This window comes from Heteronotia binoei, chromosome 11, assembly GCF_032191835.1.
Source record: "Heteronotia binoei isolate CCM8104 ecotype False Entrance Well chromosome 11, APGP_CSIRO_Hbin_v1, whole genome shotgun sequence".
Taxonomy (NCBI): Eukaryota; Metazoa; Chordata; class Lepidosauria; order Squamata; family Gekkonidae; genus Heteronotia; species Heteronotia binoei.
The window spans coordinates 36,068,937-36,088,573 of NC_083233.1; the positions used below are offsets into that span (position 1 = coordinate 36,068,937).

At 41.2% G+C, this 19,637-nt stretch overlaps 1 protein-coding gene across 4 annotated transcripts in view; it reads left to right on the forward strand.

Annotated features, from left to right (window-relative positions):
- IL1RAPL2 (interleukin 1 receptor accessory protein like 2) overlaps positions 1 to 19,637 on the forward strand; it is a 684,727-nt gene that overhangs the window by 433,788 nt on the left and 231,302 nt on the right. For all 4 annotated transcript variants that reach the window (XM_060250072.1, XM_060250071.1, XM_060250070.1 and 1 more), the window contains one exon: positions 1,759 to 1,912. In XM_060250072.1, the coding sequence (XP_060106055.1) occupies positions 1,759 to 1,912 (154 nt within the window). The remainder of the gene's footprint in view (positions 1 to 1,758; positions 1,913 to 19,637) is intronic.

A 19,637-nucleotide genomic window follows, 5' to 3' on the forward strand; every position in this document is an offset into this window, starting at 1 on the left:
TGTTTGAAAGAGATTGAACTTCTCCTGCCATGTTATTGAAACTGATACTTGATTTCCTGAATTTTCTCCCAAACATTGGTATTTGTCCATTTGAGCCTGATCCTTTCCTTATTCTTTCTTTAAAAAAAAATTAGTAGCACCGTTAGATAAACCTGGAAATTGCAGTTATTTTCTCTGAATATATAGCAGATCTCTTTCCCCCACCAGGTGCATGTTGCAACCAACCCAATGTATGTATTAAAGGCAGACAATAAATACTGAGACTCAAGGTTGATTATACAGAGACTGATTTTTCACTAGCAGTTGATTCACCCCCAGCTTCTGCTTTCCCTGGCTCAAGCAATCAATTCCCTATTAGTTGCTGTGCTAGCACATTTTGATCCGTGGCTCCCTTCAGTTTCCCTTGCGGCTCCCTTGTCTTGTTTTTTTAGAGATCAGGAAGCCATGAGGGAAATTGGAGAGAGCCATGAGTCAAAATGCACCCATGCAGCAACTGTTGGGGAATCGATCTCTTGAGCTGGGAAAAGCAGAAACCTGGGGTGCTAGTGAGGAATATATCAGAGTAAGTCAATGCAGGATGGGACATTCAATTAACAATGCAATGAGATTAGGATAGTAGCAATCTGAAACCAACCTGAAATCTAAAATCAGAACTGAAGCAAAATATAAGCATTAACACATTAAAACAATTCAAAAATTACAGTCTAGGATACTACTTAGTGCAAAGTATACACAATAGTACAGTTCACAGTCCCTAATAATTTATCCAAGTACCTTTGGGAACCATTTTATACTATGCAACCTGTTTAGGAATAATTCAGTTTTGTATAGTTTGCAGAAAGAGATGAGAGTGGGAGCCTTCCTGACTTTTTTTCTGAAAAGAGGCTAGAGAGGGAAGAAGGGAAAGATCTGAGGATGGGAGTGAACTACTGCCATTCAGCACACTCTGGGACACTCAAAAGACCTCTGACACTCACATTGCCTCCTCCCCTCTGCTTTTCCTTCTCTAATCACCTTGGAAACAGGTGGTTATTAGTAGGTTTGGGGCAACGCTATTGCTGGTGGTGGTCAGTGGGCAGGGCAGGTCTTTGAGATGAGGTGGGCTCCAGCTTCTTGGCAGAACTACTGAGATTCTTGTGGAATTGGATTCCTATGAAATCAACCAGATCTTATTTCACTATTTTCACTGCCATATTTAATGGTATGACTTTATATATGTTACACTGAATCTCTGAAATTTGGGCCTTGGCATTCACATATGAATTTTGGCAATCCCAGTCAAGTTTTGTGAATGTCTGAAAGCACTGCCAGTGTAACAAATAATCTAAATGGTTAAGATTCACTTGTGCATCTTTGAAAAAAGGAAGACAGGGGAGCAAGCATGGTGCAGTAGTTGGACTAGGATATGGGAAAACCAGGTTCAAGTACCCACTTTGCCATGAAAACCTGTCTGGTGATCTTGGGCCAGCCACATACTCTAGGCCAAGCCTACCTCACAGGGTGGTTGTTCTAAAATGGAGAACAGGAGAACAATGTACACCACTTTGGATGTGGCAGGGTGTACACCACTTTGGATGTGGCAGAGTGTAGATGAGTAAAATTAAATTAAATCCATAAAATTAATCAGCGTTCACACATGTGTGATGTTATTCATTAGACTTCGGGCATTCATTATATCATTATTTAAGATCTAAACTAGTCATTATCCTTTGCCAAGTAAGCCAATGAATTTGAACTTTTGATAACTTCTTTTTACAGGAATGTAAGTCAAAAATGTGGAGAAGTATAGTAGTTCAGAAAGAAAATTCTCTTCTGATACAAGACGTCCAAGAAGAAGATGGTGGAAATTATACTTGTGAGCTAAAGTTTGAGGGAAAGCTAATAAGAAGAACAACAGAACTCAAAGTTACAGGTAAGGATCTTTTGGGGTGCTATAAAGAGGGAGAAGTATAGAATGTGAGGAGAGTTGACTATATTGAATCATCATTAAAGATACCTTTTATCCTGTATTTTTGTAAATTCAAAATGCCTTGTTCTGTTCTGAATCACACGATTGATTTTCAGCCTGGCAGTAAATGCATGATACGCAAATGAAAGGTATTGCCGAAGTAAAATAGTAAAATAAGGTAGGTGGTCAAAACACCAGGTTTCATCAGTGAACCAACCCCAAAGCCAGTTTGGTGTAGTGGGTAAGTGGCAAACTCTGATCTGGAGAATCAGGTTTGATTCCCCACTCCTCCCACATACAGCTGCTGGATGACTCTGGGTCAGTCACAGTTCTCTCAGACCAGTTCTCTCAGCTCCCTCAGCCCCACTTACCTCACAGGGTGTTGGTTGTGGAGAGAGGAAGGGAAGGAGATTGTAAGCCACTCTGAGACTCCAAGTGAAGGCGGGGTATAAATCAAAACCTCCTTTTTCTTCTTCTCTCCCCCCCTCCCATGTTAACAAGGCCTGGACCCTCTTATTCAGTTCAGTGGCAAAGGTATCTATCACAGGATCTGTCCCATTAGGTTGTGGATTTCTCTACCTTGTTCTCCCTAGAAGCTTTTGGAGGGCAAGGTGTGAAAGAAATAATGAAACCTGAGGGAGCTACTTGCTGTGCATTGGCAAATGCTACCAGCTGGGTAAGGATCTCTCCCTGGGGAAGTTTCTTCTTTGTCAGTTATGGTGTGGTGCTGCTTCTGTGTTATGTTCTCTCTTTATGTTGTCTGCATTAGGTAGGTGTAGTTGTAGGTGGCTGAGGATTAGATGTCTTTGGAGTCACTACAAAGTGTCATAATTATTCCCTGCAGCATTGGGACAAGTCCTTAAGTCTTTGTACCCTTCACCTGGGAAAAGTCAGTATTGTAAGGATACAGGCACACAGGTAGATTGTTCCTGATCCAGGAGGATCCTGCTGTACAAACTGCTCTGCAGGCCGCACAGAGCAAGTACATCTCATACAATGTACAATTGCTGCTTCAGAATACGAAGTGCTCTGGCTTGGCTACAGGTGCTTTTCCTCTTCCTCTTGCTCTCTCTTTGAATGATGATCTTCCTCCATACTCTAGAGTGTGATCTTTTGTCATGTGCCTTTGGGAACACCCAGGTCTTAGGAACAGTTTTCAGCAGTACCATGTTTTCTTGGAAAGTACTCACTTTCCAGTAAAGGGAGGGAAGTTATGTAGCTTTGACCACATACTAGAGCATGTGCACAAAGCTAAAAATATGGCAGCATTAAACTTTGGGTTCTCTGGTTAGTGATGCATTTTCTTTTGGGGCATAGGCTCTGGTAGATTGCCAGCCCGATTGTCTCATGGTGCCAACCCTTCTATCTGATTAATCTGCAGGTGTAATGCCAACAAGAAGCTGCAAGGGTTTCATTCTGCCTTGCTTACTGCTCTCGCTATCTATCCTTTTTTCAAAAAACACAATTATTCTGTATTTATTTACAATATTTATTAACTCACCTTTCTCCCAAAAATCTGGGAACAGAGTTGGGCAACAGCATACAATTTGGAGTAATAAAATCATATTTTAAAAATGTAGAACAACAGCTGCATAACACTGTCCAGTTTAAAATTATCATATTGCTCTATGACAACCCAAAAGGCCCTTCTAGAAAGTTCCATTTTACAGCCTATTCTGAAGACCATCTGCTAACAGGCCATCTGCTAACATTTCTGACACTTTCAGAGAAGCAGTTCCATAAAGCAAAAAAGCCTCCAAGCATACCATAACAGGCCACACCCTAGTGTGAGAGGGGGGTGGTAAGAAGCTGCTACTGACCTAACCTGCCATGGTGGTCCTTTAGTCAGGTGTGTGGGTCATGAAAGGCTTTAAAGATAAACACTGTTAAAATATAACATGTTTCTTCATCCTCATCCTTCTGAGGAGCTCATGGTTCTCCCATCTTCCATTTTATCTTCATAGCAGGTAATTTAGCCTGAAACAGAGGGAATGCCCTAAGGGCCACCCCATGAGCTTCATGGCTGATTTGGGGTTTGGATCCATGGCTTCTCAGTCTGTTCTGACATTCTAACCACTACAACTAATTGCCAGTAATGGTCCTGTCCAGTTTGTGCTAAGGGCAGTTTCTCTTAATGTTCCATCCTGGTTATTCTACTGAACTGTATTGTGTTTTGCCATCTATCTTCAGTTAATTGCCATGGAATACCAACTTTCCTAAATGACCAATTATGAATTCTAATAGCATAAAAAAACTGGTTGGGAGACCAAAGTTTCTGAGATTCTCATATCCATTGTTGCTTCTTGCACATGCCATTTTGAAAGGTCCAATTGTTTCAGAAAGCAGTGTGTGTACAGCAATATTTGCTTTGGTTGTGACAAATCATTCTGCTCAATTACATCAGCGCAATCCTTCTGCTTGAGCTCCCAGTTCACTTAATTTCTCTTAAATCCCATTAATTCCTTAATTTTCAAACTGTGTGTACAGTTATTGCTATGAAATTTGTTGTTGCTTCTATTATTATATAATAGATTCTCTTATCAACTGGAGCAATCTGTTCAGATTTCACCTCACCTAAAGACAAAGAGCAGTGAAGTTTCACTTAGCTGAATTGGATTACAGGCAAATATAATGCATCCATTTCTTTGTTGAGTGACATTAGCCCTTTTCACAAGTTCCTGCTACAGAAGTTACAGCCTCAGTACCTCACCAGTGGAAACACATGCTCACTACTTCAGATGAATGTGAATTTTCCATGCTCAGCTGTGGTGGTACATACAAATGATCTTGATCCAAAGCTTTACATCCACTGAAAACATGCACACTATTCACACAGATTGGCATGGCAGTCACTCATATTGGGAGTATCAGGGATAGTGTTTTATACTTTCCAGTATATCTGGTTGGAACTTCTGGAAAGGGATCTAAGCAAAGCATTCTCATTAGTTTGAGATCAGTTACATAAGCAGACTACAGTCAGGAGCAGAAAACATGTATTGAATTTTAGGGATGCATTTGCCTATTCCAAAGAAAGCAATCACAAAAATGCAAATTGCTCTTTCTCTTCCTTGGCAAAGGTAGGGATGACTGATGAATCCAGATGCTCTATTGATTCCAAAATTAATATCCCCTCATTTAGCTCCTCCCATCTGAGAGATTTGGTATAACCCAGTTACATCAAAATGTCCTGCCTTTTCCCTCCCAGTGAAATGACAATAAACACCGGAAATTATTTAACTTTCACATTAAATATGTGCATATACACAATAATTTTATAAAGACAACACATAAAGTGAGTAAAGCATTCAATATAACATTTTCCTTTTACATTGGGACCTTTTTCCCCCCTCCCTTCCAGTGGCAGTCAGGGAGATGCCACTAAGATGATGGTGAGGCTTGGGAAAGTTCTAGTGGACATTACAGAGAGTGAGAGAGGAACTTAGTGTGTGACTACTGATTTTGACAACAGCTGCATGCTGTCTAGTTTGATCCTTATTTGGTGCCTTTCTTCTACTGCACCCCTTCTAACTAGTAATATGCTGAACTCACCTTGAGAAATTTACCTGACTCTAACCTTGGTATGTCTCAGATGTTTGGCCCAATTCATTTGTGTTGCAATTTCAGTGGCCTGCGCTCATTTTTGTGGTTTTGAAATCTTTCTTTTGTTTTCCGGCATGTCATTACATTGATGTGGATTGGATACTCTTTTTTGTTGTTGTTTTTGTTGCTTCCCATTGATATCTGTTTGTCCAAAGCCAAGGGAATGGTAATTACATACTTTTATAAATGAAATAAAATGTGAAGAGGCAAAATGAGGGGATGAGTTTGAATTTCCCATCCAAGTAGCTTTGACTTGAAAAATCTGTTTCAACTTCCCTTATTCATTGTGCAAACTGAATCTGTAATTATTTCGTTTCTTTGAGTAAAACAATTTTTATTATTCAGCAACATTAATCAATAATCGTCCAAAAATAAACATCAAACATATTGCATCACATTTACCACCTCCCTCCCCCTTTTTTATGACTTCCCCAGTGCATTCAACTTAAAATACAAAAAGAATAAAAGGTAATATTAACCTATTAAAAACCTTCTAAAAACTTATAATGATAATAAAATAAAATACAAATAAGAACAGAATTACTTATTACTATTATTTTTCTATCTTAATTAATAGTCTTATAATATTGCTACACCTAATTTTTGTTGTTATCTATCTTGTCATCTATTAATCCCAATCCTCATATGCAAAAAAACACTGTATATTTCCATAATTTTACTTCATCTGTAGTTGACATTTTACACTAAAAAAAGAAAGAAAAAAAAGTTAACCATTATTAAAAATTATTAAAAATCACCAAATGTCCTTTCACCTTCCACTGTTTTTCAACATACTTTTGAAATTTCTCCCATTCCCTGTTATACTTATCTATATCAAGTTCTTTTAAAGTTCTAGTAAATTTGTCCATTTTGCTCCAATGCATAACTTTCATAATCCAGTCCCATTTTTCTGGTAATTTATTTTGCTTCCACAACTGCGCATATAATGTCCGTGCAGCCGAAAGCATGTACCAAAGCAGTGTTCTGTCTTGTTTCAGAAAACTTCCCATTTGTAATCCCAACAAAAAAGATTTCAGGTGCTTTCTTTATATTGTAGCCCAAAATCTTTGAAATTGCTTGCTGAATCATTTGCCAAAATTGTATAGCCTTTTCACAAGTCCACCTTCATGCTTTTTACATTTCCAGCATCGATCAGACATCTGCTTATTTATTTTCGAATGTTTCTTAGGAGTCATATACCATCTGTATAACATTTTAAAACAGTTTGCTTTAATATTAGGGAGGGACGGTGGCTCAGTGGCAGAGCATCTGCTTGGGAAGCAGAAAGTCCCAGGTTCAGTCCCCGGCATCTCCAAAAAAAGGGTCCAGGCAAATAGGTGTGAAAAACCTCAGCTTGAGACCCTGGAGAGCTGCTGCCAGTCTGAGAAGACAATACTGACTTTGATGGGCCAAAGGTCTGATTCAGTATAAGGCAGTTTCATATGTTCATATATGTTCATATTGTTACATGTCGATATTTTCATAAGAGTTCTTCCATAAATATTCTCATTGTTCCATTTGAATATCTTATTTTACATTCATCTTAATTGCTGATATTCTACCCATTATGGACAGGTTCAACCTATTCCATTTTAATAAATCTCCAACAATTTTCTGCCAGAGCTTTTCATAGTTATTTTTGTATAAATCAATTTTTTTTGTGATTTCTACTCCTAGATATTTTACTTTAGAAATCACAATTTGTTAAATTTTGTAATTCTGCCTGTTTACTCTTTGACATATTTTTACACAGAATTTTTTACTTTTCTTTGTTCACATAAAAGCCTGCTAGTTCACCATATTATTTCTTTTCTTGATGTTTTCTGTTTCCTTGCATGGTTTTCCCTGTAAAAGGTACACATTTTCAATTCTATTCATTCATCAAGTTATCAGTATTACACATATAAATACCCAGTGAATTGTGTACACAAGCCATATAGCACGCATATGCAAGACAAAGAAATCTAAAAAGCCAACAGGGAAAAGAACAGACAAGAATATAAACTAATATAAAAATAAACAAAATATTCAACAGTCTATCAGACCATCAGGTCCAGATTTTGGCTTTTTAAAAACTTTACTCACTGTTTAAACTATACCGCCTTCCTTTATGGACTCTTGCTGTTTCTATTTGTTCTCTTAATTTGATAGAACTTAAATTTGTCAGACATTTGTGTATATTAAATACATTTCTGCATATTAAATATTTGGGATCTAGTTTCTGCAGAGTTTCTAGTGCTGGATGTCTATGCAGCTTAGCTTGAATTATTCTGATGCTGTTCTGAAGGTGTAGATTGAAAAGTTTATCCACCAGCCAAAGCATTGCCTGTACAATATTATTGTAAACATGTGTTTATTAAAGATGACTGCCTCAATGGAGTCTTTTTAAAACAGGCTTGTTTCTGTAGGTTTAAAGAGCCAGGCCTCAGCCCCAGTCTTGTTATTAGCAAATCCATCCGTGGATGAAAATGAGCAAAGTGAAATATTTTCCAACTTTTACACAGGTGCTGCTGACTTACTAGCACTGCCTAAGAGTTTTAGAACTCCATTTGGTATTGTTCATAAATGATATGTTGGCTTTGCATGGATAGGGTTGCCAGGTCCAACTCAGGAAATACTTGGGGACTTTGGGGATGGAGCTATGAGACATTGGGAGTGGAGCCTGGAGACTTTCCTATTTCCTAAAATAAATGAATGTATAAAATACAGCAGTGCAGTTCCCTTGAATAGAGTCTTCATTTTTTCCTCTTTTTTGCCTTCAAAGGGTTCCCTAAGCAGCTGCACTTCCACTAGATGAAAGTGAACACCCACACCCACAAAGCGGTCAAAATGAGCAGTTTGCTGGATGTAGCAGTCTGCTGTATTTCAACCAGCTTCTTCAGTCTAACACAGGAAAATAGAAGCTCTGAACACTGCAACCTACATTCTAGTTAACTTTTTACTATTTGTACAAATAATCAGGTTCTGGTTAACTCTTTACTATACATACAAACAACTTCTGAAACAAATGCCAAAGAGATTGTGCTGGCTTCCTCTCTCACACACTCACTGGGAAGAGCAATGTGGCTCTGCCTGCTCACCCTGCCCCCCCCTGCAGCTTTGTCCTGCTGAGATTTAAAGGTGCACACATCTTCCAAAACACAAGCAGTTCTTCCAAAACACAAGCAGTTCTTCTAAGCTTGCTGAGATTTAAAGGCACATGGTGGCTGTTGGGGTTGGGCTTCCCCTCACTGGCCAGCTGGCTGGTGACAGGGAGGAGCCTACAAAACTGGGGGATCCCCCACTGGGACCTGGGGATTGGCAAGCCTGCGCCCCATCTATCTGCTTATGGACGGCCGGCCCGCCTGCGCCCCAGAAAATCTGGACCGGGCGTTACAGGCAGTGGCTAGGTGGCTTAGGCTGAGTGGGCTGAAGCTGAACCCGGCGAAGACAGAGGTCCTTTGCTTAGGTCGCTGCGGCCCGGGAAGGGAACTCCCCCTGCCAGTTTTTGACGGCGCTCCATTAACAGCGTCGGGCAGGGTTAAGAGCCTGGGGGTGCTGTTGGAGCCTTCATTGACGATGGAGGCTCAGATAGCAGCCACTGCCAAGTCCGCTTTTTTTCATCTTAGGCGGGCGAGGCAGTTGGCCCCCTTCCTGGAACGTGACGACCTGGCAACAGTGATCCATGCTACGGTCACCTCGAGGCTGGACTACTGTAATGCCCTCTACATGGGGCTACCCCTGTGCCGAACCCGGAAACTGCAGTTGGTGCAGAACGCTGCTGCCCGGCTGTTATTAGGGCTCCCAAGATGGGAGCACATTCGACCGGGGCTCCAGGGTCTGCACTGGCTGCCAGTAATATTCCGAGTCCGGTACAAGGTGTTGGTTATGACCTTTAAAGCCCTATATGGCCTAGGACCTGCCTACCTTAGGGACCGTCTCTTCCCACATGTTCCCCAGAGAGTACTACGTTCAGGTTCACAAAACCTGTTGGTAGTCCCCGGGCCAAAGGAGGCCCGCCTAAAATCCACCAGGGACCGGGCCTATTCAATAACGGCACCTTATTGGTGGAACCAGCTGCCGGAGGAGGTGCGGGCCCTGCGGGATCTAGGGCAATTCCGCAGGGCCTGTAAGACAGTCCTCTTCCGGCAGGCCTACGATATTAACTGACAATGTAAAATATCCTGGATGAAAAATGTATCTATAGGCCGCCGGTTTTTATTCTATCTTTTTTACTAAATTATGATTAATGGTATTTTAATTGTTTAAACTGAAATTGTTTTAATTATTGTGTTGTAAGCCGCCCTGAGACACCTAGGTGAGAAGGGCGGGGTATAAATCTTAATATAAATAAATAAATAAATAAGCCTAAGCATAAGCCAGGTATTTTAACAGGAGGGGAAACTTTAATGATTGTTTATATTGATCTAGGCCCATTCAGCTCTACTACAGTCCACTAGGTTATTCTCCATGACCCTGTCCTACCTTGTGGCTTCACCCTCAAGCCTTTTGTTCTTAAAACTGTGTTGGATACACTGAGTAGAGAGGCTTTCTGTAGTGTTTCTTTGCTGTGTTTTCATTAAGACTGCCAACTCTAGGAATGACCTGAAGATTTGGGGATGGAGCCTAGGAAAGGCTAGGGTTTGGAGAGGGTATAATATCATCGAGACTTTCCTCCAAAGCAGCCATTTTCTCCAATGGGTCTGCTCTCTCAAGATCAGTTGTAATTCTGGGAGATTTCTAGGCCCAACCCAGAGGTTGGCAACTGTAGTTGTCATGCAAAGTGGGATTTCACAATGCTATTTTGATTTTTTTTTCTTGAGGGAAACCATTTCTTTCCTGACAATATAAAAGTGAGAAATAGGTCAAGAGCTAACACAGATGGTAGTAAACGACCATGGGATACATGCAGCAGCTTGGTTTTCACACCATCTCAGAAATGACAGTTTCCCGCACCAGATCGGATGTGCTGTCAACATACCCTCCAACATTTCACAGATGAAAACAGATGCACTGTTGTGTATTTGTAATACCCCCTGTTCTCACAGTGTACGTTATTTTGTTTCTTTTAAAAACCCTTTAAATTTTTTAACAGAATGCTTACTCTCACTGTGGATCCAGTCATACCTATTACAGGAAGGCTGCAACTCAAAATATGCTTGTTAGCATATGAAAAAGCTTAGGGAGAACAAAGGGTAGAACGACAAGTGTGGGCATTCACATGCAAGAGTTAAGGAATCTGCCCCTCATTCAGAGAAATCCAGAATCACCTCACACACACAAATTAGAAAACATTATTTACCAGGGATACTTATTGGAGAATAGGGACCACCCCTTGAAATATGGATAGTTTTTGTGGTTGTAAGAGCAGCCCTGTGAGATACTTAATGCATATCCGGATTTAGGTCTGATCTGGGTGTTGTTCAAAAACTTCTTTTCATGCTGCCATTCTTTATTGTTGTCTCACATGAGAATCTTTTTTCTTCATGTACTACGTATGCCAGGTTGCTAAGTGATATCAGTTGCTGAGTCAGCCAACTCTTGCCAAACGCTTTCTGCAGAGGCCAAACTACCTATTACAAGAAATGTGTCACAGTCATTGGGTGCATCAGTGCCACATCTGCTTCGTGCACCTCACTGATAAGATCTTTTAAAAGGGGTACTCAATGTGATATTTTTGTACTCAAGACTTTCTCCACCCACACTTCACTTCATTGGCTACCATTGGAGGAGGTGGAGAAAACAGTGACCTCCAGTAATGTCAAGCAGCTTGTAGACTTTTACAAGATGTAGGAAGAAGATTTCCAAATGATGCTCTCAGCAGCAGCCACTTGTCTTCAGACCCAAGAAACACTCCCCAGTCTAGCTGAATGAGATTCCAATTGGGTGAAAAGGCCATGTGCTTTTTTAAATTGCTACATTCAACAAATTCTATGTTGCTGATCTCATGTTAGACCAGCACAGACTTTTTGGAATTCATGCTGTGTTTATTCATCAGCCCTATGGCAAAGCCACATCTGATAATGATGGGAATGACAACAGTAGTTGGCCTTTATATGGCAATTGCAAAACAGTGTGATATAATTCTTACATATATTGTTGAAGAAGTGTAGCTTGCCTATAGGGATGCCACAGACTTTGCAATGAGGAGATTTCATAAGTAGGCATACTGTGTTTGACTGCCATGACCGCTCATGAGCTGAGCTCCATATTTGTTTGCCTCACTGGCATCTGAACTGAACAGCCAAGAAGTCAGTGTAATGTTGTGGTTAGGGGTGATGGAGTCTAATCTGGAGAATCACTTCTCCATATGAAGCCTGCTGGGTGGCCTTGGGCTACTCACTGTTCTCCCAGCACTCTCTCGGCCCCACCTACTTCACAAGGTGCTTGTAGTGAGGAGAGGAGAGGAAAGGAAGGAGATTGTAAGCTAATTTGAGACTCTTTAAGGGAGAGAAAAGTGAAATATAAAAATCTCCTCTTCTTCTTCAAATGGCTTTGCAACTGTGCAGTAGCTCTGGTGGTTTATGGTTGTTGAATTTCATTTCCTTGCCTTGTGGGTGCTTTAAAGAGCATTTATCATCTCTGGCTAACTGATTTACTCACTGTTTATCTACACAATAGCCATGGGACACATGGCAACAAAAGGTGTACAGAAGGTTCTATGAGAACGTGCATGCATAAACCACTGCTGACTGCTCAGTATTGAACAGTCTGGATATATGAAAAGTAACTGAATGAATGGGGTCAAACAGCTTGCAAACAGCCAAATGGATTGGCAAAAACATTGGCTCCCTGCTCATGAGCTACAAGAAGAAAGTGAGCATCCCTACTTGCCTCTAATAGCCCCCAAGTCATGACTGTGTGAACCCATGTCTGAGGTGATATATGAGCCAGGCACAGTCCAGCTGGTCACATAGACTCTTAGCCAGTAAGCCATGACAGTTCTCAATGGACAGGTTAGTGTAGAAGAATAATCTCTCTCCATTGCCTGGTTGAACAAATTTTCTGTATTGCTGCTCAAAGCCACATGAATATGTGAACTGATATTGTTGGTAATCACTGTGTGTGAGAGACTGAAGTCTTTGAACAGTCCAAAGGAGTCAATCAGTCAAGGATGTAAAAGTGATTGCGCCGCTTGGGAGCCGCTTGGGAGCAGTGACCATAATGTTATTGATTTCACCGTTTGTATAAATAGGGAGTTGTCCAAAAAGACCGCCACAACCTTGCTTAACTTTAAAAGGGGTAAATACACTGAGATGAGGAGGCATGTGAGGAGAAAACTGAAAGGAAAGGTACATACGGTCAAAACCCTTGGGGAAGCTTGGACGCTATTTAAAACTATAATCCTAGAAGCTCAGATAAAATACATACCACAAGTTAGGAAAGGCACAAACAGGCATAAGAAAAGGCCTGCGTGGTTAACAAACAAAGTAATGGAAGCTGTAAAAGGTAAGAAGGACTCCTTTAAGTGGTGGAAAACCAGTCCAAGTGAGATTAGTAAAAGGCAACACAGGCTGTGGCAAATCAAATGCAAGACTGTGATCAGGCAGGCAAAAAGGGACTATGAGGAGCATATGGCAAAAAACATAAAGACCAACAATAAAACTTTCTTCAAATATATTAGAAGTAGGAAACCAGCCAGGGAGGCAGTGGGGCCATTGGATGACCATGGGGTAAAAGGATTACTGAAGGAGGATAGGGAAATGGCTGAGAAGCTAAATGAATTTTTTGCCTCCGTCTTCACTGTGGAAGATGAGAACTTTTTGCCCGCCCCAGAACCACTAATTTTGGAAGGGGTATTGAAAGACCTGAGTCAGATTGAGGTGACAAAAGAGGAGGTCCTACAACTGATAGACAAATTAAAAACTAATAAGTCACCGGGTCCGGATGGCATACATCCGAGAGTTCTGAAAGAACTCAAAGTTGAACTTGTGGATCTTCTAACAAAAATCTGTAATCTTTCATTGAAATCTGCCTCCGTTCCTGAGGACTGGAAGGTAGCAAATGTCACCCCCATCTTTAAAAAAGGTTCCAGAGGAGACCCGGGAAATTACAGGCCTGTCAGTCTGACTTCAATACCGGGAAAGTTGGTAGAAATCATTATCAAGGACAGAATGAATAGGCACATTGATGAACACGGGTTATTGAGGAAGACTCAGCATGGGTTCTGCAAGGGAAGATCTTGCCTCACTAACTTGTTACATTTCTTTGAGGGGGTGAACAAACATGTGGACAAAGGAGACCCGATAGATGTTGTTTACCTTGACTTCCAGAAAGCTTTTGATAAAGTTCCTCATCAAAGGCTCCTTAGAAAGCTTGAGAGTCATGGAGTAAAAGGACAGGTCCTCTTGTGGATCAAAAACTGGCTGAGTAATAGGAAGCAGAGAGTGAGTATAAATGGGCAGTCTTCGCAGTGGAGGACGGTAAGCAGTGGGGTGCCGCAGGGCTCGGTACTGGGTCCCATGCTCTTTAACTTGTTCATAAATGATTTAGAGTTGGGAGTGAGCAGTGAAGTGGCCAAGTTTGCGGATGACACTAAATTGTTCAGGGTGGTGAGAACCAGAGAGGATTGTGAGGAACTCCAAAGGGATCTGTTGAGGCTGGGTGAGTGGGCGTCAACGTGGCAGATGCGGTTCAATGTGGCCAAGTGCAAAGTAATGCACATTGGGGCCAAGAATCCCAGCTACAAATACAAGTTGATGGGGTGTGAACTGGCAGAGACTGACCAAGAGAGAGATCTTGGGGTCGTGGTAGATAACTCACTGAAAATGTCAAGACAGTGTGCGTTTGCAATAAAAAAGGCCAACGCCATGCTGGGAATTATTAGGAAGGGAATTGAAAACAAATCAGCCAGTATCATAATGCCCCTGTATAAATCGATGGTGCGGTCTCATTTGGAGTACTGTGTGCAGTTCTGGTCGCCGCACCTCAAAAAGGATATTATAGCATTGGAGAAAGTCCAGAGAAGGGCAACTAGAATGATTAAAGGGCTGGAGCACTTTCCCTATGAAGAAAGGTTGAAACGCTTGGGACTCTTTAGCTTGGAGAAACGTCGACTGCGGGGTAACATGATAGAGGTTTACAAGATAAACCTCAGTGTATCCAACACAGTTTTAAGAACAAAAGGCTTGAGGGTGAAGATAATGCATGGGATGGAGAAAGTAGAGAAAGAAGTACTTTTCTCCCTTTCTCACAATACAAGAACTCGTGGGCATTCGATGAAATTGCTGAGCAGACCTTATTGGGAGAACAAGGAAATCAGGGATCTGGGTTCCCGGTCCTTAGGAAGCCCCCAGGCCAAGAGCCCATTAGCTCTTGCCCTTTAGCTCGCGCCAAAGGCTCGCGCCTTTGGCAAGGCGCAGCTTAAAATGCAAAGAGGGTGGAGTAGACCACTCCTAAGCAATCATCAACAATTACTCTCAATCAATCAATCAATCAATCACTTTCACCTTTAGCCCACTCACCCAAACATACAGCAGTTCCCCAGCTATCACAACTCAGCCTTTTCAGCAGTCACCCAAGCCTCAGAATGAAGTCTTTCAAAACACAGAAATTCTTAGCAACTTCTCCAGCTGTCTCAGCCTTTCAGAGCTGCTCTGCTCTGTTCTGCTCCTCTCAGGCCTCTCTGAGATGTGTGCCTTTGTAAGTGGTGATGATCATACAATCTCAGCATATAAGGTAGCTATCAACAGGGAGGAAAGTGACAGCTTCCCAGATGATTCAATAAAAGCTGCTCTTTTAATGTTCAGAATCCATGTTGATCCAGATGGGAGATGCAGCTGTTGACCAAGGGAAAGCTGTTCATACACTCATTGATTTGCCATGTTTCTAGAAGAAGAAGAAGAAGAAAATGATATTGGATTTATATCCCACCCTCCACTCCGAAGAGTCTCAGAGCAGCTCACAATCTCCTTTACCTTCCTCTCCCACAACAGACACTCTGTGAGGTGGGTGGGGCTGGAGAGGGCTTTCACAGCAGCTGCTCTTTCAAGGACAACCTCTGTCAGAGCTATAGCTGACCCAAAGCCATGCTAGCAGGTGCAAGTGGAGGAGTAGAGAATCAAACCCTGTTCTCCCAGATAAGAGTCTGCACACTTAACCACTACACCAAACTGGTTCTCCATTAGAGGACAAGTGGAGGGGGGATCTTATTCCAGATTTCTGTTAGAAGTACTGTGAGGACGCAATGAGAAATGTAGCAATATGCTGCAGTCTATGAATTATATATCATCCCACTGCTCTGAGTGCTTTGCTTTACAGTTTCACAAGCTGCCTGCCTGTCTCATGAACATGCAAAGTAATTAGAATGGCAAATAATGTTCTCTTTTATCAATGTGCAATAGATTCTTCCATCATTTTCTCAAGAGTCAACTCTCTTTCCTTCTCCAATTTTAAATCAGTATATTATGCTAGTAGGGTTTTTCCTACTCTATTTGCTAATGGTAATGAAAGAAACTCCCTTGACACAATTCAGAACAGGATTGGCTAAAACAATTTATTTTCCAAAAAATCCAAAACAGCTGTGTGTTTTTTTCCTTCACCCCAGACTTTATTATGTATGTACATCTGTTCACCTGTGGCTTTCACTGAGACTCAGTGTAGCACAACTGTTTTCTTCTACCCACAACTGTTTTCTTCTACCCCCAGAATACACAGTCTCAGGGGATTTTTATATGGGATCTCAACCTTGAGCCATGAAGTTCCTAGTTCAGGGTTCTTGATAATATACATTGTCAAGTATCTATGTTGTCAAGGATTGTGGAAAGTAGCAATAGTGCAAAATTTGGCTGAAATGAGCCTTTCAGAAGAGTTCTTCGTTGTCTTCTTCCTCTTCTTCTTGAAAAGAGAGAATCCTATATTGGACCTGAGGAGTTACTGACCATTTTCCAGTGCTTTGGCAGCCATAAGGCAAAGTATTGCCTAGCTGTAGAGGGAAAACCAACTGTTTTCCTTCAGCTCCAGAGGAGGAAGTGGATGTTTGTGCTTGCTGCACTGGGGAGGATATATGGATGGTGCCCAATGGCCTGTTTTAAAAATGTGTAGTTGTTCTATTAAATTTCAGTACTGATGTTACAGCATGATTGATATGCAAGGGTTATCTTGGGCACCCCAGTAGGAGACATGATCTAATAAGCCTCACACATGATATAAATGCATTGAATATAACCTGACAACAGGGGTCTGATTTGCACCATATGTGTTTACTGAAAACAATGGCTTGCATTTGTGTGTAGATCATTACAGATACAGCACAGGTACAATTCACATATCTCATTGCATCATCTCAAATGCAATGCTTTATGATGGGATCAGTTCACACACCCAGCTGTCACCCATCAAGTGTGTAGTAAACAAATTGCACAAATTATGTGATGTGTAGAAGCATTCGTGTCCCCAAATCCCAGCCTGTAGACATCCCCAGCTCCAGTTTTGCTGCTTCCTAAGGTAAATTGGCTATTCAGGAAACTGAATCATTTGTTTCCCTAACATCTTGACACTCCATGTGGAAAAGATGAATTCTTTCTCTTTTGAACCAAGGAGGAATGTGTCCACTGTGATGTGATGCTGCTAGCTGTCTTCAGCAATTAGGATGACGAAGTCTTGGCTGCAAGGCCTTTTTTTGTGACTGCACCCTCCTTTCTTCTCATCTAAACCATGGTCTACTAGCTTTCATTGAGCCTTCATTGTTCATGGCCTCATGTCTTTCATCTCTCCCAGAAAGGAGACACCAGCCCAGAATTTTACAGAAGACCTTCTTTATATGAAGACTCTGCCCTGATCCCTTTCATGGGTTCCTTTAAAGCTGTCATCTACAGAGTTAAACAATACTGACCTTGCATGTCACATGCTTCATGACTTTGCATATGAAAAATGATTTATAGCAGCAATTCTCAAAATTTAGCATCCCAGGGAAGTTCCTTTTGATTTTAATCTTTTTGTGGATTCCCAAACCTACCCTTCCTCCCTCACTGACACCTGCCATGTGCCATACAGCCCCCTTAGAAAGTGCACATCAAGCTGTGCATGTCCCATATCGTCCTCAGTCATCCATTGTCTGTAAAACTGTACAGTGAGAACCACATCTGTTACAGTTTTAAATGTTTATATTGTGTACGTATCCCACAAGGTCAAGTCTCAGAAAATTCTATAGGCCTTTATCTCAAAATGCCCTAATGCAAGTTTTAATGAGTCACACTTTGATTTGAAGAGTCTTTGTATTGGAGAAGGTTATTACTAAATAACTTCTAGCCAGAGGCCAGCTGTACAGGAATGGGAGGGCCTTCATAGAAATAAATAAAGTTAAGAATGGGAGACCACCAAGGAAGTCCAGGGAAGTGATGCAGAGGCAGGCAATGGCAAACCACATCTGAACTTCTCTAACCTTGAAACCTTTAAATCAGCTGCAACTTAACATCAAAAGGGGGAGGAATCATACAAAATGTGAACTTGTGTTCATCTGAAAATTTCTGTTGACTGATAAATTTCTATGTGTGCTCAGTGGTGTCTCTCTGTGGTGAATCCACTGGAAAATAGAGTGGAAACTCGTTCAGTGTATGAATTAGTTTTCACACTATTTAAAGTTGCCATCTACAGAGGAATGAATGCATTAGGTCTGTATCTCCTAGATGCTTCTAAACCCATTAGAGTTGCTAGGGGTGAGTTATTGGATCTGAACAACTAATCAGCACATTTTCTGGCTTATGCTCTGAGGTGATGGAAGTTTGGTGACTGTGGGTGGCAGCAGAAGCTCTGCAATCTTCTGCCTTTCATAAAACTGATACTATTCCTTCTTCCTGAGGTGGCTTTACTAGAAATCTGAGAGGGATATATTGGTCTGGTGGGTAGAAGTCCTCTGTTCTTGCAAAATGATCTCAGATCCCCTGGAGAACCTTCATGCCTCTTACTGATCCCTAGGTGGTTTGAGAATTATGCTTTGTAGAACCATAAACACTGTATGCTATTGAATCATGATAGATCTGCACAGTACTTGAAAGGTCCTCAAGACGTTTTCTATTTTGATGCACAAGACCTCACTTTTACTGAGGCTATCAGGGCTCTACCACTTCAGTCTGCACATATGGCTCACGTAATGTATGGCTCTTTTATTAACCTCCCCCCCCCCCAATACATGGGAAATGAGCAGATTAGGGGAAATGTTGAACCAGTAACCTTCTCCCTGGCACACTAGTTTTTTTTTTTGTTTTCATGTATAAAATGATATTGAATTATACCACTCTGTAGTGGCAGACACTGTTTTACCTCTGCGCTGAGAACTACACTTCACATAACTTGAACCTAGGGTTTGGTTTATGAGATGTGACAGGATCAAAGCACAAGGTGGTATGGCTGCAGGTGGCAGTTTCCCTATGATGCTCCTCCACACATGAATGCTAATAAATTACAAATGCTGGCTTGGTCCTTTGCAATTTCAAAGATGAAAGGATGGATGGGAGACACAGGAGTGCAATGTAATCTCCTGAAGCATCAGATATTTCTTGGGTTGTTTGTAAACATGCTTAGGTGTCACAAAAATCTTTGTTTGTTTTGCAATCATGTGCTCCTCACATAGTCCCATCACTTACTTGAACATTGTGTGAATACCCTGTGTGGGATGTGCAGTATAAAAATACTGAGTTTCCTGCAGACTGCACTAATCCCACTGCAAAACACCCAGACATGGTAGCAGTAATAAACGAACCCCCTCTTCTGCAGTGCTTCTCTGTGAAGGATGGTGCTTCATTGTTATATCTACAAAAGCAAATTCAGGTGAAGATTAGATGGCAGAAAATCAGTGGATTCTTAAGTGTGACACATGCAGTCATGTATAAATGGGAAGGAAACAGTATCAGGTCTCCATTTCCCTGTATTATGCTCAATTATCCATTCACCATGTTTTAAATTATTGATTTCATCACCTGATGTTACCATGTTTCATCTTTTAAAAAAAATCATCTTTTAGCTATGGATTGGGCTACAAACTAATGTTGGAAAACTTTTCTCCCCCTACCCTGCCACCAGTTTCCAACAGTAAAATCCTAAACAGAGTTGATTTAAGTGGACTTAGAAAGGTGTAACTCTACTTAGGCTTGTAACTCTACAAATCTCCTTA